General features: G+C 43.0%; 1 protein-coding gene across 1 annotated transcript in view; it reads right to left on the bottom strand.

Moving 5' to 3' along the window:
* LOC106566196 (acid-sensing ion channel 1) overlaps positions 1-23,581 on the bottom strand; it is a 381,807-nt gene that overhangs the window by 346,265 nt on the left and 11,961 nt on the right. The window contains exon 2 of the mRNA XM_045691956.1: positions 5,851-6,046. Within this exon, the coding sequence (XP_045547912.1) occupies positions 5,851-6,046 (196 nt within the window). The remainder of the gene's footprint in view (positions 1-5,850; positions 6,047-23,581) is intronic.

The following is a 23,581-nucleotide window of genomic DNA, read 5'->3' as shown; positions in this document are numbered from 1 at the left end:
GGATTTTCTTATTCTTAAATTGATTCAATCGTTTCCCCCCCCCCTAATCAATCTACACACAATACCCAATAATGACAATGTAAAAACAGTAAATATTTTATTTATTTTAGCAAATTGATTGAAAAATGAAAAACAGAAACATCTCATTTACATAAGTACTCATTTACATAAGTATTACTCAATACTTTGTTGAAGCACCTTTGGCAGTGATTACAGCCTCAAGTCTTCTTGGGTATGACGCTACAAGCTTGGCACACCTGAATTTGGGGAGTTTCTCCCATTCTTCTCTGTAGATCCTCTGTGAACCTTCACCCCAGTATGAGGTCCTGACCGCTCTGGAGCAGGTTTTCATCAAGGATCTCTCTGTACTTTGCTCTGTTCATCTTTCCCTCAATCCTGACTAGTATCCCAGTCCCTGCTGCTGAAAAACATCCCCACAGCATGCTAACACCCACCATGCTTAATCATAGGGATGTTGCCAGGTTTCTTCCAGACGTGACACTTGGCATTCAGGCCAAAGAGTTCAATCTTAGTTTCATCAGACCAGAGAATCTTGTTTCTCATGGTCTGATAATCCTTTAGGTGCCTTTTGGCAAACTCCAAGCGGGCTGTCATGTGCCTTTTACTGAGGAGTGGCTTCCATCTGGCCACTCTACCATAAAGGCCTGATTGGTGGAGTGCTGCAGAGATGGTTTTCCTTCTGGAAGGTTCTCCCATCTCCACAGATGAACTCTAGAGCTCTGTCAGAGTGACCATCGGGTTCTTGGTGACCTCCCTGACCAAGGCCCTCCTCCCTCGATTGCTCAGTTTGGCCGGTCAGCCAGCTCTAGGAAGAGTCTTGGTGGTTCCAAACTTCTTCCATTTAAGAATGATGGAGGCCACTGTGTACTTGGGTACTTTCAATGCTGCAGAAATGTTTTGGTACCCTTCCCCAGATCTGTGCCTCGACACAATCCTGTCTCAGTACTCTACGGACAATTCCTTCGACCTGATGGCTTGGTTTTTGCTCTGAGATGCACTGTCAACTGTGGGACCTTATATAGACAGGTGTGTGCCTTTCCAAATCATGTAAAATCAATTGAATTTACCACAGGTGGACTCCAATCTAGTTGTAGATACATCTCAAGGATGGTCAATGGAAACAGGATGCACCTGAGCTCAATTTCAAGTTTCATAGCAAAGTGTCTGAATGCTTATGTAAATAAGGTACTTCTGTCTTTTAAATTTGCAAACATTTCCAAAAACCTGTTTTCGCTTTGTCATTTTTGGGTATTGAGTTCAGATTGCTCAGGATTTTTATTTTATTGTATCCATTTTAGAATAAGGCAGTAACATAACAAAATGTGGGAAAAGTCAAAGGGTCTGAATATTTTCCAAAGGCACTGTATAAATCATGAAGAGACAAATTCCACAAAATGCTGCGGCTAGCATCAAGTGAGATGTGAAATGCCGTTTCTATGAATACAGACGTAAACCAAGTGGCCTCAAGTATCATCAAGTCAATGTGAGGGCCTGGACATATTCCGTTTGAAAGGGCAAAACTTCCCAAAAATAACAAATACAATGGTCAATTCAAACTAATAAAATCATTTTCAAGCTGATTAAATCAATTTACATTGAAAAACCACACATCTGCATGTGAGTGTGTGCGGTGTCTATGACTGTCTGTCTGCGTATGTGTGTGTGTGTGGTGTGTGTGTGTGTGTGTGTGTGTGTGTGTGTGTGTGTGTGTGTGTGTGTGTGTGTGTGTGTGTGTGTGTGTGTGTGTGGTGTGTGTGTGTGTGCATAAACAACCAGAAGTTGCCTGTGTTAGTAACAGGGGATGACTCTTTCCACACCATTTGATCTGCATCTCAAATTGCATCACATCCCCTATATAGTGCACAACTTCTGATCAAAACTAGTGCACTGTGTAGGGAATAGGGTGCCATTTGGGACACAACCCAAATGAGTGCTCTCTGCTGAGCTTGTTGGCCATACAGGTCTAATCTACATTACATCCCACATCATCACAAACAAACACAGAGACATCACATTACTAAAGTGACCCTCACAGCAGAGTAGAGACTACATTATCATACTACATTATGATACTAGATTATGATACTACATTATGATACTACAGGGACCCTCACAGCAGAGTAGAGACTACATTATGATACTACATTATGATACTAGATTATGATACTACATTATGATACTACAGGGACCCTCACAGCAGAGTAGAGACTACATTATGATACTACATTATGATACTACATTATGATACTACAGGGACCCTCACAGCAGAGTAGAGACTACATTACAGTACCTGGCAGTACACGTTTCTAAGGGCCATAGGGAAAGGTGTGTCTTTCAGACCATGATCATTTTACCTCAGCAGAGGGACAGTGAAGGGCAGGGAGAGGAGAGGAGAGCCACAGCAGTATCCTTGTAGTCGACACAGGAACTCATGTTAGGTCATTTGATGTGGGCTGAGTATTTTGGTTGATCAAAGAAGTTAATGATACAGCTTTCAGATGAAAGATACAGTGAGGGAAAAAAAAGTATTTGATCCACTGTTGATTTTGTACGTTTCCCATTGACAAAGAAATGATCAGTCTATAATTTTAATGGTAGGTTTATTTGAACAGTGAGAGACAGAATAACAACCAAAAATATCCAGAAAAACGCATGTCAAAAATGTTATAAATTGATTTGCATTTTAATGAGGGAAACAAGTATTTGACCCCCTCTCAATCAGAAAGATTTCTGGCACCCAGGTGTCTTTTATACAGGTAACGAGCAGAGATTAGGAGCACACTCTTAAAGGGAGTGCTCCTAATCTCAGTTTGTTACCTGTATAAAAGACACTGTCCACAGAAGCAATCAATCAATCAGATTCCAAACTCTCCACCATGGCCAAGACCAAAGAGCTCTCCAAGGATGTCAGGGACAAGATTGTAGACCTACACAAGGCTGGAATGGGCTACAAGACCATCGCCAAGCAGCTTGGTGAAAAGGTGACAACAGTTGGTGCGATTATTTGCAAATGGAAGAAACACAAAAGAACTGTCATTCTCCCTCGGCCTGGGGCTCCATGCAAGATCTCACCTTGTGGAGTTGCAATGATCATGAGAACGGTGAGGAATCAGCCCAGAACTACATGGGAGGATCTTGTCAATGATCTCAAGGCAGCTGGGACCATAGTCACCAAGAAAACAATTGGTAACACACTACGCCGTGAAGGACTGAAATCTTACAGCGCCCGCAAGGTCCCCCTGCTCAAGAAAGCACATATACATGCCCGTCTGAAGTTTGCCAATGAACATCTGAATGATTCAGAGGACAATTGGGTGAAAGTGTTGTGGTCAGACGAGACCAAAATGGAGCTCTTTGGCATCAACTCAACTCGCCGTGTTTGTAGGAGGAGGAATGCTGCCTATGATCCCAAGAACACCATCCCCACCATCAAACATGGAGGTGGATACATTATGCTTTGGGGGTGTTTTTCTGCTAAGGGGACAGGACAACTTCACCGCATCAAAGGGATGATGGACGGGGCCATGTACCATCAAATCTTGGGTGAGAACGTCCTTCCCTCAGCCAGGGCATTGAAAATGGCTCGTGGATGGGTATTCCAGCATGACAATGACCCAAAACACACGGCCAAGGCAACAAAGGAGTGGCTCAAGAAGAAGCACATTAAGATCCTGGAGTGGCCTAGCCAGTCTCCAGACCTTAATTCCATAAAAAGTCTGTGGAGGGAGCTGAAGGTTCGAGTTGCCAAACGTCAGATTCGAAACCTTCATGACTTGGAAAAGATCTGCAAAGAGGAGTGGGACAAAATCCCTCCTGAGATGTGTGCAAACCTGGTGGCCAACTACAAGAAACGTCTGACCTCTGTGATTGCCAACAAGGGTTTTGCCACCAAGTACTAAGTCATGTTTTGCAGAGGGGTCAAATACTTATTTCCCTCATTAAAATGCAAATCATTTTATAACATTTCTGACATGCGTTTTTCTGGATTTTTGTTGTTGTTATTCTGTCTCTCACTGTTCAAATAAACCTACCATTAAAATTATACACTGATCATTTCTTTGTCAGTGGGCAAACGTACAAAATCAGCAGGGGATCAAATACCTTTTTCCCTCACTGTACATGGAGGCTACATGGACTCTACTACGTGGAGGCTACATGGACTCTACTACGTGGAGGCTACATGGACTCTACTACGTGGAGGCTACATGGACTCTACTACGTGGAGGCTACATGGACTCTACTACGTGGAGGCTACATGGACTCTACTACGTGGAGGCTACATGGACTCTACTACGTGGAGGCTACATGGACTCTACTACGTGGAGGCTACATGGACTTTACTACGTGGAGGCTACATGGACTCTACTACGTGGAGGCTACATGGACTCTAGTACACTGAGGCTACTACATCTTTGTCCAACTGGGTTTAAACCAGGGCTTCTGCATACCACCAGACTGTGTTAGCCCTCTGACCTAAAGCTAGGCATAAGCTAGGGAAGCTAACACAAATCTTAAGGTCTCAGGCTAGGTCACTCATCACCACAGCGTAGTTCACTGAACCACCTATGCTCCATTGTTGTTCAGATGGATCAGATAAATCCGTCACAGAAAGGCAGGGTCTGGAGCTCCATGCTACAGCACAGGGATGCCCTGTGTTAATGTAGCCAGCGGTGGGAACCTAGCTTCACAGAGTTTCCCGACCAGATGAAGAAATGCAGTATTTCTCACCGCTGTATCCTACAGAGACAAAAACCAGGACAGAGTTGCCTGGTATATGTGGAAACAACTGGGTTCCAACCAACTTGGGGCTTCTGCACACCAACTGATGGTTTTAGACCACTGACCTAGAGCCTGAAACTGACCTAGAACCTGAAACTGACCTAGAGCCTGAAACTGACCTAGAGCCTGAAACTGACCTAGAGCTTGAAAATGACCTAGAGCTTGAAACTGACCTAGAGCCTGAAACTGACCTAGAGCCTGAAACTGACCTAGAGCTTGAAAATGACCTAGAGCCTGAAACTGACCTAGAGCTTGAAAATGACCTAGAGCTTGAAACTGACCTAGAGCCTGAAACTGACCTAGAGCTTGAAACTGACCTAGAGCTTGAAACTGACCTAGAGCTTGAAACTGACCTAGAGCCTGAAACTGACCTAGAGCCTGAAACTGACCTAGAGCCTGAAACTGACCTAGAGCTTGAAAATGACCTAGAGCCTGAAAATGACCTAGAGCCTGAAACTGACCTAGAGCCTGAAACTGACCTAGAGCCTGAAACTGACCTAGAGCTTAGAATTGACCTAGAGCCTAGAATTGACCTAGAATTGACCTAGAGCCTGAAACTGACCTAGATCCTAGAATTGACCTAGATCCTAGAATTGACCTAGAACCTATAATTGACCTAGAGCCTAGAATTGACCTAGAATTGACCTAGAGCCTAAAATTGACCTAGAATTGACCTAGAGCCTAAAATTGACCTAGAGCCTAGAATTGACCTAGAATTGACCTAGAGCCTAGAATTGACCTAGAGCCTAGAATTGACCTAGAATTGACCTAGAGCCTAGAATTGACCTTGCAGCGTCTCAGGTAAGGTTACTGATGGAGAGCGAGAGCATAATTCACCGAACCACCTCCGGTGCACGCGCTACAATGTCACTCACCACTTTGAAGTGGATGATCAGCTGCATCAGATAAAACCATTAGAGGAAGGTCAGGCCCAGTCAGTCCTACGCTCTATGCTACAACACCACGGTGATGAGCTGTGTTCACGTAGCCAGCAGAGGGCAGACAGCTTAGCATCACAGAGTTTCAGCCAGATGCTACATGGTGACTCACCACAGTGAAGTCCTCAGCGCTGCACTCCATCCCGCGGTAGTAGCACGACAGCAGCATGTCCTTGATGTCATGGCCCGTCCGGTCGTAGAACTCACGCATGTTAAAGGGGCGGGGCTTGAAGTTGAGGAAGTCAGATTTGATCTTCAGGGTCTCCAGAACACTTTCCTCAACCAGATGAGTGTCTCTGATCTCATACCTTGGAACATGGAAGCAGAAGGACAGTTAGGATCGGTCCTATAGCATCCTATCGGATCTGTTAGAGGACTAGAGGAGGGGTTATTGATCTTCAGGGTCTCCAGGATGCTCTCCTCAACCAGGTGAGACCAGGTGAGTGTCTCTGATCTCACACCTGCGACAGAACAGAATGATAGTTATATGAAAGTTTGAGATATAACTAGGGGTCAGGGTTAGTGGTTAGGACACAGAGGAAATTAGACAGAACGGAGAAGTTTTATGTCAACTTTAACAAATCAGATCTTTAGTAACTTCTCATACGCTACATGACCAACAGCATGTGGACACCTGCTCGTCAAACATCTCATTCCAAAATCCTGGGCATTAATATGGAGTTGGTCCCCCACCACTTTGCTGCTATAACAGCCTTCACTCTTCTGGGAAGGCTTTCCACTAGAAGTTGGAACATTGCTGTGGGGGATTTGCTCCCATATTAAAATAGACATGACGAGCTGCTGATAATAATAAAAACGCGGGGCTATCGATACACTTGGCTACTCATTCATTGCAGCTGCAGCGCGACTGGAAGTAAGGAGAAACACGTTCTATGTTTTGTAATAGTGTTGAATAAAAACAGTGTTGACAGTGCTGAATAAAAACAGTCTCTCTGTGGTCAGGGTTTTAAAAGTTCTGAAATCTCATGTAGGCTAGTATCAAACACTGCTGTTGCCGGGGAAGCTGTAGGAACGATGATTTGAGCTATCCGATTGGCCAGCACAGCTGGTAAACTCGATTTAGCCACAGATCCCCTAGTTCACCAGGTAGGCAGAGTTTGTCATTTCAGACAAAGTAAATGGTTCAAAATGGGAACACTTTGTTTACCCGATGCTCAGGGCTTCTGAATCAAGTGCATCTACCACCAACAGCACAACACAAATAAAACATTTAAAAAAGGAGAGCAAGCCCCTAGCACAGCCTCTATCACAGCCTCTATCACAGCCCCTAGCACAGCCTCTATCACAGCCTCTATCACAGCCCCTAGCACAGCCTCTATCACAGCCCCTAGCACAGCCTCTATCACAGCCTCTATCACAGCCCCTAGCACAGCCTCTATCACAGCCTCTATCACAGCCCCTAGCACAGCCTCTATCACAGCCCCTAGCACAGCCCCTAGCACAGCCTCTATCACAGCCTCTATCACAGCCCCTAGCACAGCCTCTATCACAGCCTCTATCACAGCCTCTATCACAGCCCCTAGCACAGCCTCTATCACAACCCCTAGCACAGCCTCTATCACAGCCTCTATCACAGCCCCTAGCACAGCCTCTATCACAGCCTCTATCACAGCCCCTAGCACAGCCTCTATCACAGCCCCTAGCACATCCTCTATCACAGCCTCTATCACAGCCCCTAGCACAGCCTCTATCACAGCCTCTATCACAGCCCCTAGCACAGCCTCTATCACAGCCTCTATCACAGCCCCTAGCACAGCCTCTATCACAGCCTCTATCGTTGGCTTTATCACAGCCTCTAACGTTGGCTTTATCATAGCCTCTAACGTTGGCTTTATCACAGTCTCTAACATTGGCTTTATCACAGCCTCTATCAAAGCCTCTATCACAGCCCCTAGCACAGTCTCTATCACAGCCCCTATCATTGGCTTTATCACAGCCTCTATCGTTGGCTTTATCACAGCCTCTATCACAGCCCCTATCGTTGGCTTTATCACAGCCTCTATCACCATCTCTATCACAGCCTCTATCACAGGCCCCGTTGGCTTTATCACAGTCTCTATCGTTGGCTTTATCACAGCCTCTAACACAGCCCCTAGCACAGCCTCTATCGTTGGCTTTATCACAGCCTCTATCACAGCCCCCGTTGGCTTTATCACAGCTTTTATCACAGCCTCTATCGTTGGCTTTATCACAGAAATGTTTGGTGATCGACTAGGAATGACTTGAAGATCGACCTGCGGTCACTAAGCGATCGACTGGCTGGTGACTATTGTTCTAGAGATCTAGTCTTCTCAGACCAAGGAGGGAGAGACAGATGAAGGCAGGACACTCCAAGCCCTGTGCTCTGTTAGCTTGATATTACATAGTATCCCCACACTGTCTGTAAAAGTCCATTTAAAGCCGTGACCTTCATTGTGATTGAGTCTGGTCTAGTGGGAGCATAGCCACATCAGGACAACATATACCCCCTGGCAATGGGGGTTTGAGCCAACTCAGAACAACATATACCCCCTGGCAATGGGGGTTTGAGCCAACTCAGAACAACATATACCCCCTGGCAATGGGGGTTTGAGCTGACTCAGGACTACAAACTGTATACCCCCTGGCAATGGGGGTTTGAGCCGACTCAGGACAACATATACCCCCTGGCAATGGGGGTTTGAGCTGACTCAGGACAACAGATAACCCCTGGCAATGGGGGTTTGAGCTGACTCAGGACAACAGATAACCCCTGGCAATGGGGGTTTGAGCTGACTCAGGACTACATACTGTATACCCCCTGGCAATGGGGGTTTGAGCCGACTCAGGACAACATATACACCCTGGCAATGGGGGTTTGAGCCATTCTTGTCTGAGCCCCCCCACTACAATCGATCTATCTCTACATTGCCTGCCGTTTTAAAATAGTACACTATTAAGATCCAATCTGGTTTAACAAAAACAATAGCTGTGATGTTCAGTTGGAGTCAAGTAGAGGGAGTAACAAAAGATCTCAGCGAGATGAATCGCTCATCATTAGTCAGCAATCTCCAACAACAATCACAACTACATGAATTGGCAGTGGGGGGGGGAAGAGTCCACTTTGGTGAAACTAAGAGCCTATTCTAGTGCAGTAATTCAGGTCAAGTGCCTTTCAGAGAACGTGTACGTTCAGCATGGTATTAAAAGAGCTACGTCCAAAACCATCAGGTATCGTTTCTGAAGTGTCCACCCTGAACACACACACACACACGTATGCTGACACACACACACACACACACACACACACACACACACACACACACACACACACACGTATATATGCTTACACACACACTGTAACTGTAGCCCAAGATTGTTTCACGCCTCAAAAGGTGTCAGCATGAGGCTATTCCTCCCTGTCACTATCAACCCCCAACACCTGTTCAGGTTCCACGCACACACAGTTACTAATTAACCTTCCTTAATAACAGCACCCTCCACCAAGTAGGCAGTCCATTTAAAGACCATAATTACAAAGGAATAAGCAATTAGTGGACAAACGTCCACATACAATATATGATGGTTGTTAGTGATTATTATTATGTTGTAGACCTGCAAAATGTTTTAGATTAAAGAACAGAGAACAACATACAATAAGCATATGGTTATATAAGGACAAAGAAATAAAAAACTAAGTCTGTTGTCGAGCGTTGTTGTTATCATCATACATACCTGACAATATCTTTACTGTGTCTAGTTAACTTTGGGCCGCAGTAGCCACATACAGAGAACAGAACTTCCTCAGTCCTCCCACAATAACTTGCCTAGTTAAATAAAGGTTAAATAAAATAAATAAATAAATACATTTAAATAAGCACAGTGAAATACAGGACAAACTTTAAGGCACCAAAGTTAACATCATTACATCACAACGCAAACTGAGATAATAAAATACTATCATGAAAAACCACTGAAATGAAGATACATTTATGTGATTAAAACGTAGAAACCATTTTAATATGTTTCAATACGGCAAGACTTTAATCGGTTTGTTGTGTTCAATACTTTAAAATTGCAGAGTTATTCCAACAAAACAACATTATAAAAAAAAACAACACTATAATGACAGAACAAATGCCCTGTCTAACTCTAATCTAGTTTACAGGATCTGCTTTTTATGTGTTTACTAGGAGCCCCGTTAGATTTAACAGAAGCAGCAGCAGCTACTCTTCCTGGGGTCCACAAGAAACACAAAACATGACAAGTAACAGAACACACTGATACACAAGGACAGTCACACACATTTAAAATACAACCATATACAAACAATACAACAACAAAAAGTATGTACGTGTTAGAGTGTGTGTGTGTGTGTCCCCTCACAATCCCTGCCGTTATACGAGATGTTGTTTAATCCGTTTTTTTTAAAAGGTCATTTTTCTGTTTTCTTGAGTAATAGGAGATGGAAGGAAGTTCCACGCGATCATGGCTCTGAATAATACTGTGTGTTGCTGTGAATTCGTTTTGGACGTAGGAACTGTGAAGAGACCCCTGGTGGCATGTCTTGTGGGGTATGTACGGGTGTCTGAAGAGACCCCTGGTGACATGTCTTGTGGGGTATGTATGGGTGTCTCAAGAGACCCCTGGTGACATGTCTTGTGGGGTATGTACGGGTGTCTCAAGAGACCCCTGGTGACATGTCTTGTGGGGTATGTACGGGTGTCTGAAGAGACCCCTGGTGGCATGTCTTGTGGGGTATGTATGGGTGTCTCAAGAGACCCCTGGTGACATGTCTTGTCGGGTATGTATGGGTGTCTGAGCTGAATGTTATTTGATTATGCTGACAATCTGGATTTTTCATCACAGTGATATTTCTCATCAAAACTAGAAGAGAAGCAGTTCATCTCTCGTCAACCATCGACCAGGAAAGACATGGTATGCATGTTGTTGATGTTAGCTCTGTATGTGCGGTTAAGGGCAAGGTGCGCTGCTCTGTTCTGAGGCAGCAGCAGCTTTGCTAGGTCTTTCTTTACCTGCACCTGATCATATTACCTGACGTTAATCAAGATGGGACCAGAGCCTGAACAATTAGTTCAGTTGATCTTTGTGTCAAAAACACAGAACATCTTATTATAACAGACACACCTCTCCCCATCTTCACAACAACTTAGTCAATATGACTGGACCGTGATCATTGATCATTGATAATGTTATAATTAGGAGTTTAGCTTCCTCAACTTACTCAATAGTCACACCCTTTCTACACAACTCCAGTTGAGGTTTAGGTCTTAGAGAATGTTTTGAACCAAATACAATGCTTTTGGTTTTAGATGTATTGTATAAGAACAGTTTATTATTAAAATCACACATTCTGATTGTAACTCCTTATCTAAAATATCAGTGAGCTCACTGGCTTTGGGTGCTGGCATGTAGAGTGTGGAATCATATCCAACATACATAGTCATTCTAGCTTTGTCTAAGACCAGTGGCAAATCATTTGCAGAAATAGAGAAGGGTAACGGCCCAAGGCAACAGCCCTGAGGGACACCGCATGGTATATATATGTGATGTTAGAGAAGCTTCAAATTGGAGAACACTCACTGGGTTCTATTGGATAAATAACTCAAACCATGTGATGGCAGGGGATATAAAACCATAGCAAATTAGTTTCTTCAATAACAATTTATGATCAATAACATCAAAGGCTACTCTTAAATCTAACCCTACAGCTCCAACTAACATCTTATTAACCATTTATTTTTAACCAAATCATCAGTCATCTGAGTCAGTGCAGTACCAGTTGAGTGCCCTTCTCTACACGCATGCTGAAAGTCAGTAGTTAACTTGTGCTCTGAAAAATAGCATTGCATTTGTTCAAACACAAATCCCTCCATCAGTTTACTAAACAGGAAGCAAACTGATTGGGCTGCTGTTAGAGCCAGCAAAGGCTGCTTTACTATTTTTAGGCAGCGGAATTACTTTAACTTCCTTCCACGGCTGTGGACACACACACACACAATCCTTTAGGCTTTGGTTAAAGACATGGCAAATAGAGATGACAATACAGTCTCAATAGTTGTGTTGTTCATGTGTATAATATGATGTTATTCAGTGTATATAGTTTGATTAATTAACACTTCTCTGTTATCTTTGTTTAGATTTAGATCAGATCATATTTCTGAGTTAATCCATTTTTTTTCCTACAGCATGACAGTAGATATTATTATACGCAGAGTTAGTCAGAGCCCACAAACTATAGTTCTATGTATAAAATCGAATGATATATCATAATATACAATAAAATAATACACAAACAAATATACAATAAGCCCTTTTTGTTGACAGGATTCAGTTTGTTCCATATTATGACAGAGGAGAGAAATATGATTGCTGTTGTGCTTTAAAGGTCCAATGCAGTCAAAATGTAGTTTTTTTCTGTGTTTTTGTATCATATTGTACAACAGCTGATGAAACTAACACTGTTGACGTGTGAAAACGTTTTATCAATGTTATTCCCTGACAGTTGCTGATTGAAAATACAATCCACACAGGACCTTCTAAATCAGCAGGTTTGCATGGGCGGGAGCGGTGACATCCCCATGCGGTAAATTGGTTAATAGACCGATAACAAAGAGAGTTCCAAACTTCTCGTCCAATAACATCTAGTTTAAATGTTTCGCTTCCCCTACTAATACCACTCCCAGACAGTCCTAGCAAAAGTCTTGCTTGAGAAATTGTTGGTTTTAAAAGCTATTTTTGCCCATTTTAAAATAAATCTATCTGTAAGGTAATTCACATTTACCCAGAAATTATTTGATATTGAGATAAAAGCGGCTGCATTGGGCCTTTATAGTGAGAAGCCACTAATAGTTGTAAAATTGTATATAGAAATTATATATAAATGGTAGCTAACACTTCCGTAATAGCGATCATACTGCATATCATACACTGATTTGCAATTTAGTGTGTAATTAATTAGACCTTTATTATATATTTGCTTTTTTATGTGTTTATATATATATACTGTATGACTTATAGGATTCTATACAATCTAATGAAAGTGTATATTACCTCACAGATTGCTTTAGTTAGTTCTGATGAAAAGTATTGACTTGGCACACTATGGGGGTCAGTATCTGTTTTCAGAGTCAAGTCTAATGCATGTGTTCAATGTCAGACTGTCTGTGAATCACTTATGTTATAACTCTTTGACAATAGCCGAGGGAATGGTCAGGCATGGTCAGGCATGGTCAGGGACCACTTAAAATACCAGAAATAGCTTGAACCTGTAACTGTATAGTTGTCAAGAAAAATTCTACTTGCCTCTTGATGTTGTTGCCTTGGGTCACTGCACCGAATGGGCAGTTAGTCAAAGCACACTGGACCTGGGTGTATAACAACCATGTGGATTAGTCTACTGTAGTACATCATCAACCTACACTTAAAATTACTTTAAAATAACATTAATATTTGTATTTATTTTTTTTAAAAATAAGAAAAAAGAATGAAGTATTTCATATGATAGAGCATTACTCCTAACAAGCCATAACAAAGCTTGGAACAGGTGGATAACGACTGAGAAAGTTGAACACGGTTCTTTCTTTGGACCAGTTCAAACAGTAGCACCCCCTGGTGAGGGAGTACCCAGAATGTCTGCAGTATATAGAGCAGATGTTGTTGAACATGATTAAAACACGGTTTATCCGCTGTACACCAGGTTACCACATCCAGATCTGATTAAAACACGGTTTAACCGCTGTACACCAGGTTACCACATCCAGATCTGATTAAAACACGGTTTATCCGCTGTACACCAGGTTACCACATCCAGATCTGATTAAAACACGGTTTAACCGCTGTACACCAGGTTACCACATCCAGATCTGATTAAAACACGGTTTAACCGCTGTACACCAGGTTACCACATCCAGATCTGATTAAAACACGGTTTAACCGCTGTACACCAGGTTACCACATCCAGATCTGATTAAAACACGGTTTAACCGCTGTACACCAGGTTACCACATCCAGATCTGATTAAAACACGGTTTAACCGCTGTACACCAGGTTACCACATCCAGATCTGATTAAAACACGGTTTAACCGCTGTACACCAGGTTACAACATCCAGATCTGATTAAAACACGGTTTAACCGCTGTACACCAGGTTACAACATCCAAATCTCTAATGCATCGACACCTTGTCATGGCTCATCTCAATAACAGCCCCAATGCCTTAGTGTGATGTACTGTATTCCTAAACATAACTGAATTGTGCCCCACAGAGCTTCTTATAGCAACACAGAGCTGCCAGGAGAGCACTTAAGACCTTGTGTTGTTGCTCAGAACTCACAGTCACAGCTAAAGCTTTAGTAATGTGGAAGAATATTGCCCCACCACTGTTCTTCTTTCCATAAACCAATCACAGCACTCTCTGTATTGTACAGGGGGAGAGGGGAGTGGTGGTGGAGAGAGTGGGTGGGGAGAGAAGAGAGAGGGGAGGGTGGTTAAATTAGATGATGAGCCACAAGCACTTTAATTTTCAGGCACCGCAAACAGTTAGATGGGTTAGCTAGAGGAATGGAGGGTACATCTGCCTCGTGTCTATCTCTCTCCATCCCTCTCTCTCTCTCTCTCTCTCTCTCTCAGGGTAAATAGATATACACCAGACAGTGCATTAGTGTTTGACAGATACAATAACTAAAAAGCAAGCTGACAGACATGATCACTGACAAACACCGTTCTCATCCCCTAGCCGCGTCCTCAGAGCATGCGCAGACCAGCTGGTTGGTGTGTTTACGGACATATTCAATCAATCCTTATCCCAGTCTGCTGTTCCCACATGCTTCAAGAGGGCCACCATTGTTCCTGTTCCCAAGAAGGCTAAGGTAACTGAGCTAAACAACTAATCGCCCCGTAGCACTCACTTCCATCAGAAGTTACTAGTCAAGGATCATATCATGCTGTTGTGCTTTAAAGGTCCAATGCAGTCAAAATGTAGTTTTTCCTGTGTTTTTGTATCATATTGTACAACAGCTGATGAAACTAACACTGTTGACGTGTGAAAACGTTTTATCAATGTTATTCCCTGACAGTTGCTGATTGAAAATACAATCCACACAGGACCTTCTAAATCAGCAGGTTTGCATGGACGGGAGCGGTGACATCCCCATGCGGTAAATTGGTTAATAGACCGATAACAAAGAGAGTTCCAAACTTCTCGTCCAATAACATCTAGTTTAAATGTTTCGCTTCCCCTACTAATACCACTCCCAGACAGTCCTAGCAAAAGTCTTGCTTGAGAAATTGTTTGTTTTAAAAGCTATTTTTGCCCATTTTGGAAGCATGTGGGCAAAAAAAATCATATCACCTCCGAATCAAATCAGATTTTATTGGTCATATACACATGGTCAGCAGATGATGCAAGTGTAGCAAAATGCTACCTGTCACCCTAGACCCACTCCAATTCGCTTACCGCCCCAATAGGTCCACAGACGAAGCAATCGCAATCACAGTGCACACTGCCCTAACCCATCTGGACAAGAGGAATACCTATGTAAGAATGCTGTTCATGGGTCTCGACCCCGCCCTGTGCAACTGGGTCCTGGACTTCCTGACGGGTCGCCCCCAGGTGGTTAAGGTAGGTAACAACATCTCCACCCAGTTGATCCTCAACACTGGGGCCCCACAAGGGTGCGTTCTCCTGTACTCCCTGTTCACCCATGACTGCGTAGCCATGCACGCCTCCAACTCAATCATCAAGTTTGCAGACGACACAACAGTGGTAGGCTTGATTACCAACAACGACGAGACGGCCTACAGGGAGGAGGTGAGGGCCCTCGGAGTGTGGTGTCAGGAAAATAACCTCACACTCAACATCAACAAAACAAAGGAGAAGATCATGAACTTCAGGAAACAGCAGAGGGAGCACCCGCCCTAACCAGCTGTCAGAGCACTGCACCTGTACATAGCCCATCTGTAAACAGCCCATCCAACTACCTCATCCCCATACTGTATTTATTTATTTATTTATTTATTTATTTATCTTGCTCCTTTACACCCCAGCATCTCTACTTGCACATTAATCTTCTGCACATCTACCATTCCAGTGTCTAATTGCTATACTGTAATTGCTTCGCCACCATGGCCTATTTATTGCCTTACCTCCCTTATCCTACCTCATTTGCACACGCTGTATATAGACTTTTCTTTTTTCTACTGTGTTATTGACTGTATGTTTGTTTATTCCATGTGTAACTCTGTGTTGTTGTTTGTGTCGAACTGCTGTGCTTTATCTTGACCAGGTCACAGTTGTAAATGAGAACTTGTTCTCAACTGGCCTACCTGGTTAAATAAAGGTGAAATAAAAATAATCTGTCCATATCCCTCCCCTCTGTCCATATCCGTCCCCTCTGTCCATATCCGTCCCCTCTGTCCATATCCGTCCATATCCCTCCCCTCTGTCCTTATCCCTCCCCTCTGTCCTTATCCCTCCCCTCTGTCCTTATCCCTCCCCTCTGTCCTTATCCCTCCCCTCTGTCCATATCCGTCCCCTCTGTCCATATCCGTCCCCTCTGTCCATATCCGTCCCCTCTGTCCATATCCAATGTCCTACAGGTCTAGATGACACCTGATTACATCAACCTGCTATGATAAAGAGCATAGTCAAAACAAGACATCACTTTTGCATAGAATTAGGAAGCAAATTAGGTGAGAAAATGTGTGTCACTTCCTTGACAACAGCTCTGCACTGCTCAGTGAAGTGCAAGAAGTATGAATGTCCTGATTTCTGCTGAGGCCGTATTGTTAATGCTGCATGGCCAATGCAGATATCTGATTTACCAGCACCCAGATGCACAATGCACTTCTCTCTCCAGAATGCACTCACTCCTGCCAATTTGTGCATTCACGGTTTCATAACTTCATTGTGTGAATTGTTTGCATTTGATTGTTAGTGTCTATCAATTCCCCATTACATGTATCACCAGTAGTACATTTACCATTAATTCCTATCATTTCTAATCTACAATGTTTGTTACTTTGATAAAGGTCATTTATGTTACTGTTTTCAATATTATTATTCCAGTCTTGTCGTTTTCATTGTCGGAGTGGACACATTGTTTGCAGAGCGCACAACCTGTGCTACACTTTTGACTAACACATTTTGGTTTATTTCATTCCATTTATGAGTTTTGTCAATTTAGTCATTGTCTTTTGTTTGGAGCGCTCCTGTCAATTCTGAGTAAGGACGCTCACGCATGGCCTATAGGCTACCTAGCCTGCGTGCAAATGTAGGCATATAAATGTGCCCATTTAGGGATCTGATAGTATTTCTGATTGGCTTAACACACCACCACTAATGAGCTGTGGAGCTTCTCAAAGTAATGTTTTCTTCTTCACCTCAAACAGCAAGTAAACAAAGTCAGTTGTTAAATCCATTGAGAATTACAATAGTTCCTCAATGTTTTTGAAAAATCTTTCCAGCTCTCTCCCTTTCGATCCTGCTTTGATCTGGTGGAAACGTAATAAAATAGGCCTACCCGATTACCTCTCATCAGTGCTTGTCTTGGACTGAAATAGGTCCTGGTATTCATTTTGGGTGCTGGTACTGTTTATATTTAGGTGCAGTAGCTCCACAATATTTTTGAGCTAATGTTCTATAAGAGAAACAGGATCTCAAACAGTAGAACATTTGAGGTGCTGGTACTCAGCTCCGGTGAGCTCCTGTCCAAGTCAACCACTGCTTCTTGTACCTTGATCAAATAGTCTACAGCTGTGTCTGTCCCGAGCTCACTGGCAGGGAAACTCTGAGGGCCCAGAATATTTTATACAATGTGCCAGGCCGGACCCCCTTTAATAGTTGATACAATGTATCAAGTTCGTTGCAGACAGTCCATGTGTAGATAATGTGATTTATAGGATATTTATTTTTTAATCAGGATATTTTCTACCTGCAGACTGTAATGTTTTTATTTGTTAGCTTTATGTAGGATATTTTTTCATTGTTAGGGGAGGAAGGTAGCCTAGTGGTTAGAGCGTTGGACTTGTAATCGAAAGGTTGCAAGATCAAATTCCCAAGATGACAAGGTAAAAATCTGTCGTTCTGCACCTGAACAAGGCAGTTAACCCACTGTTCCCCGGCAGGCCGTCATTGAAAATAAGAATTTGTTCTTAACTGACTTACCTAGTTAAATAGTTGGCAATAGAAGTATGTTTTTTAGGTTTGTATCATTTTCATTTAGATTTGGATAGGAGTTTTATTAAATCACATGACATTGATGTTTATATATGAAGACGTTATTATAAATTAAATCTACTTAAGTAGTACTTTAAAGTATTTTTACTTAAGTACTTTACACCACTGGGGACAACTCGAGAAAGAATGGCTTCGTTGCTTAGCTGCCTTCCATACTTGGACAATTCTAGTTAGTCGATGACTATAGCAGCAGACGTCAGCTTCAATTACTGAAGTAGCCTTTTCTCCCATTAAATGATCCTCCAACGTCTGCCAATCAACTTGATTGATACCAATTGTTCTGCACACTAAAGCCAGACTCAAAACCCTCTTTCAAAGTAGAACACTTTATCTCTGCTTCGCTAAACATAAAAAAGGACAGTTTCTCCAGACCTTGATAAGGCCAATTCCTAGACCAAAACGCACTTTTAAATGGATCATCTGCATTGAGTACGCTTTTACTGTAGGTGCGGGACTAAGATTCATTCATTTTGCAGCAGGTAGTAAAAACACAATTTACACACTACAATAAATATACACAAGATCAATATACAGCAATATGTACACAACTAACAGTACTGCTACATCTTATTGAGGAAGCTGATAGCAGCTGGCATGAAGCGGAGTTCATCCTGTATCTGAGCTCTGAGGAAAACAACATCAATTAGGCAAATTAGGGATGCTATGAGTCCCTCAGAATGGATGGCTCCTTCTTCCGTACGACTGATACAGGTGAGAAAGGCCAGTTAAGTTCATACCAACGATCCTGCTACTTAGTTTAACAACGTTACCCAGCCTGTTCTTTCCTCTTGAACAACAGATCATAGTGAACGCTACAATGGATTCAGTGAATGACGTGTAACTGACGTTCATCAGCGCTTTATTTACCCAGAAACCGCGGCGTTCCCTCAGGAAGAACAAGCGCTGATTTCCCTTTGCACAGAGAGCATATCCCTTTACACAGATAACATCGGACTCAAAATTCAGCTGGCTGTCAAGGAAAGTGCCAAGATATTTGTATCGATCAACAGTCTCCACTGGCTCACCATCTATCAGTCTTGTGAGCTCCTCAGGAAATCAATAGCCATATCCTTGGTTTTCTTGACATTCAGTTCTAAGTAGGAGCGGCCACACCATCCTACAGAATTCTTCCACCACTGGCCCATGGCTCACCTCCTCATCCAGTAAAAGACTCGCGATAAATGAGTCGTCTGTAAACCTAATAATATGTCTAGAGTCGTTATTACTCTGACCATCATTAGTGTACAGTACAAACTACAAAGGGGAAAGTACACGCCCTCTTGGTGTCAACAAATAGTAGTCCGGTATGGGTCTTACATCCCTCAAGATGCTCCAGAACCATCAGGCTCCAGAACCATCAGGCTCCAGAACCATCAGGCTCCAGTACCATCAGGCTCCAGAACCATCAAGCTCCAGAACCATCAGGCTCCAATACAATCAGGCTCCAATACAATCAGGCTCCAATACCACCAGGCTCCAATACCATCAGGCTCCAGTACAATCAGGCTCCAGTACCATCAGGCTCCAGTACCATCAGGCTCCAGTACCATCAGGCTCCAGTACCATCAGGCTCCAATACCATCAGGCTCCAATACCATCAGGCTCCAGAATCATCAGGCTCCAGAATCATCAGGCTCCTGTACCATCAGGCTCCAGTACCATCAGGCTCCAGTACCATCAGGCTCCAATACCATCAGGCTCCAATACCATCAGGCTCCAGAACCATCAGGCTCCAGTACCATCAGGCTCCAGTACCATCAGGCTCCATAACCATCAGGCTCCATAACCATCAGGCTCCAGAACCATCAGGCTCCAGAACCATCAGGCTCCAGTACCATCAGGCTCCTGTACCATCAGGCTCCAGAACCATCAGGCTCCAGAACCATCAGGCTCCAGAACCATCAGGCTCCTGTACCATCAGGCTCCAGAACCATCAGGCTCCAGAACCATCAGGCTCCAGAACCATCAGGCTCCTGTACCATCAGGCTCCAGAACCATCAGGCTCCAGAACCATCAAGCTCCAGTACCATCAGGCTCCATAACCATCAGGCTCCAGAACCATCAGGCCTCTTTCTCTCTTTGATGTGGCTGAACCTCTCTTCAGGACAGGTTTGTAGGTGGGATCGAGATATACAGTGTTATGATCAGCTGAGCCCAGAGGAGCTCTGGCGATGGATTTATATGGCCCCTTTACTGTCCCATAAAACAAATCTTACACTTTACCTTGTCTTCTAGGCAATGTTCACTCTCATTTTTTTTCGGCACTGAGCAAATTTCAGCTCTGCTGAGCGCACACTAGAATGTTGTAGCATACACAAATTCTGTGCAACTTCCGGCGTGCGTTTACTGTGAACACCGAGGCTGTACCCCTTGTACATTTACAGACAATGTGTGGTGATCAATGTAGGCCTAGATTTCATGAGACTTTTGAGAAAGTAAAGAAAAACATGCAGGGCTTTGACATGAACCTGTTTATCCACTTGTCCTTCAGACAAGGACGTGTCTGAACATTTTGTTGTGTTGTTTGATGCAAGAAACCACTTTAGAAAATAAAATGCATTATTATTCCCATACCATTATTACAGAGAATCAGACAAATTATGCCACCCTCTGCCTATTGGCTTCTTAGCTTGTTCAAGCCCGTCTCAAAACACAACACTGCACATTTTTACCTGACTCGCTTTTCAAAGACGTTTTGCGCTCTTGTAGGAAGCAATCACTTCCACATTGCTTACTTCAAATGATCTATAACTGGGCTAATAACTCACTAACTAGCAAAGGATATGAACAAATGTGCCCACATGGCTACATGCAGCTCTCGCTTTGATCAACAAAAACAAAAGTGCATAGCAATCGCGACCGCTCATGCTGTAAACACAGTCCAGTTCAAAGTGAATGGCACAAATCCATATATGGAAATGGTTTATTTGCATATAGGCCTACTGCAGCTCTGATTGGTCATGGTGCACCGGTCTGCGTAGAGTACAGGCCTGAGTCATGCCTGTCATTGCAAAAAAATCCTATTCCGATGGCAGGGAGCTCGACCCCAGTGGTGTACTGGGCCGTACGTACTACTCTCTGTAGATAGAGCCTTACGGTCTACACATAAGTCAAGGTTAGAATATGGCTTAACTCCCTCATAAATTACACCAGCTTTACACGTGAGGAAACCCTGAATAAGGTCGAACGAACTTGCTGGTCCCATGTGGAAAAAGCCTCTTCTTTCTCCCCCCCCCCCCCAATAGAAATAACAGCATTCGCCATACACTGTCATTTTAAAATGGATAAGAGCTATTGATAAGAGCTATTGATAAGACCTAGGTAAATGAGTAATCCGTTTGGAGAAAGGGATTGTGAATACACATAGCAATTGTTAAAAGATTTTAAAAAAAATAATTCTTATGATCCCTGGAGATGAATATGAAACCAGCCGTATGGAAGCAAACTGAAAATCACAGCAACGTGACATGTATTGGTGACCATTTTCCACAGTGAAATAGGCTATAAAATACCTCTGCCGTTATTCCGAATTTTTATTGCGTGCCCTAATAATTTATGTGGAGGAAATTTGGACACCTGAGTTATAGGCTTTTGTAGGACCTGCCGAGGTGAAGAATGTGTTTTAGAATGTTTTAATTATAGCCTATGCCCAGGCTTTTCTCCGTTTCATTTGACAATTTTTTTATATCATGTTAAATATTATCCACTATCGGATGCCACCGTCAACAGTACCAACATACATTTATAATGGTCACTTTAATGTTCGTTTTCTAACATTTGTAGCTTCCATTTTGCATCATTGCATTCCGTTGACCTTTCTTTCCTCTGTCACGTCTGTGTAGTTGTTCCTGATGGTGTACTAGCAGTACTGGATCATATTAGGCTAATGTCCAGCAATCATTTAGTACATGAAGCCTATTGTAATCATTATGAAACTCAGACCACACGTAGCAGTTTCAACCAGGAGCCTGACGCACGGTTCACCACCACTGGACCGTTGTCATACAGTTCCATGATTAGTGAGAATTAGGCTAGATTTATAGGACTAATGTTTAACCCCTATTGTACACTATCTTCCACCTTCCAATATTCCATGGATTGAACTTGAATTATGACAGCTTTCAAGATGATGCGGAAAGGCTCTAAAGACTCTAATGATTCACACATACTTTCCTAACACTAACATGTGCCTAAATAATCTACAAGATCAGAGTATTTTTAAATCTAACAGTTGGTGGTGATCCAAGACGAAGATACATACAGTTGAAGTCTGAAGTTTACATACACTTAGGTTGGAGTTATTAAAACTCGTTTTTCAACCACTCAACAAATTTCTTGTTTACAAACTAGAGTTTTGGCAAGTCGGTTAGGACATCTACTTTGTGCATGACACAAGTTATTTTTCCAACAATAGTTTACAGACAGATTATTTCACTTATAATTCACTGTATCACAATTCCAGTGGGTCAGAAGTTTACATACACTAAGTTGACTGTGCCTTTAAACAGCTTGGAAAATACCAGAAAATTATGTCATGGCTTTAGAAGCTTCTGATAGGCTTATTGATATAATTTGAGTCAATTGGAGGTGTAACTGTGGATGTATTTCAAGGCCTACCTTCAAACTCAGTGCCTCTTTGCTTGACATCATGGGAAAATGAAAAGAAATCAGCCAAGACCTCAGAAAAAAATTGTAGACCTCCACAAGTCTGGTTCATCCTTGGGAGCAATTTCCAAATGCCTGAAGGTACCACGTTCATCTGTACAAACAATAGTACGCAAGTATAAACACCAAGGGACCACGCAGCCGTCATACCGCTCAGGAAGGAGACGAGCTCTGTCTCCTAGAGATGAACGTACTTTAGTGCGAAAAGTGCAAATCAATCCCAGAATAACAGCAAAGGACCTTGAAGATGCTGGAGGAAACAGGTACAAAAGTATCTATTTCCACAGTAAAACGAGCCCTATATCGACATAACCTGAAAGGAGCTCAGCAAGGAAGAAGCCACTGCACCAAAACCACCATAAAAAAGCCAGACTACGGTTTGCAACTGCACATGGGGACAAAGATTGTACTTTTTGGAGAAATGTCCTCTTGTCTGATGAAACAAAAATACAACTGTTTGGCCATAATGACCATCATTATGTTTGGAGGAAAAAGGGGGATGCTTGCAAGCCGAAGAACATCATCCCAACCATGAAGCACGGGGGTGGCAGCAGCATGTTGTGGGGGTGCTTTGCTGCAGGAGGGACTGGTGCACCTCACAAAATAGATGGCATCATGAGGGAGGGAAATTATGTGGATATATTGAAGCAACATCTCAAGATATCAGTCAGGAAGTTAACGCTTGGTCGCAAATGGGTCTTGCAAATGGACATTGACCCCAAGCATACTTCCAAAGTTTTGGCATAATGGCTTAAGGACAACAAAGTCGAGGTATTGGAGTGGCCATCACAAAGCCCTGACCTCAATCCTATAGAAAAGTTGTGGGCAGAACTGAAAAAGCGTGTGCGAGCAAGGAGGCCTCCAAACCTGACTCAGTTACACCAGCTCTGTCAGGAGGAATGGGCCAAAATTCACCCAACTTATTGTGGGAAGCTTGTGG

Source organism: Salmo salar, chromosome ssa12 (genome assembly GCF_905237065.1).
Source record: "Salmo salar chromosome ssa12, Ssal_v3.1, whole genome shotgun sequence".
Classification (NCBI taxonomy): domain Eukaryota; kingdom Metazoa; phylum Chordata; class Actinopteri; order Salmoniformes; family Salmonidae; genus Salmo; species Salmo salar.
Note: the sequence above shows the minus strand (reverse complement) of the source record. Positions and strands in the feature narration are given on the sequence as shown.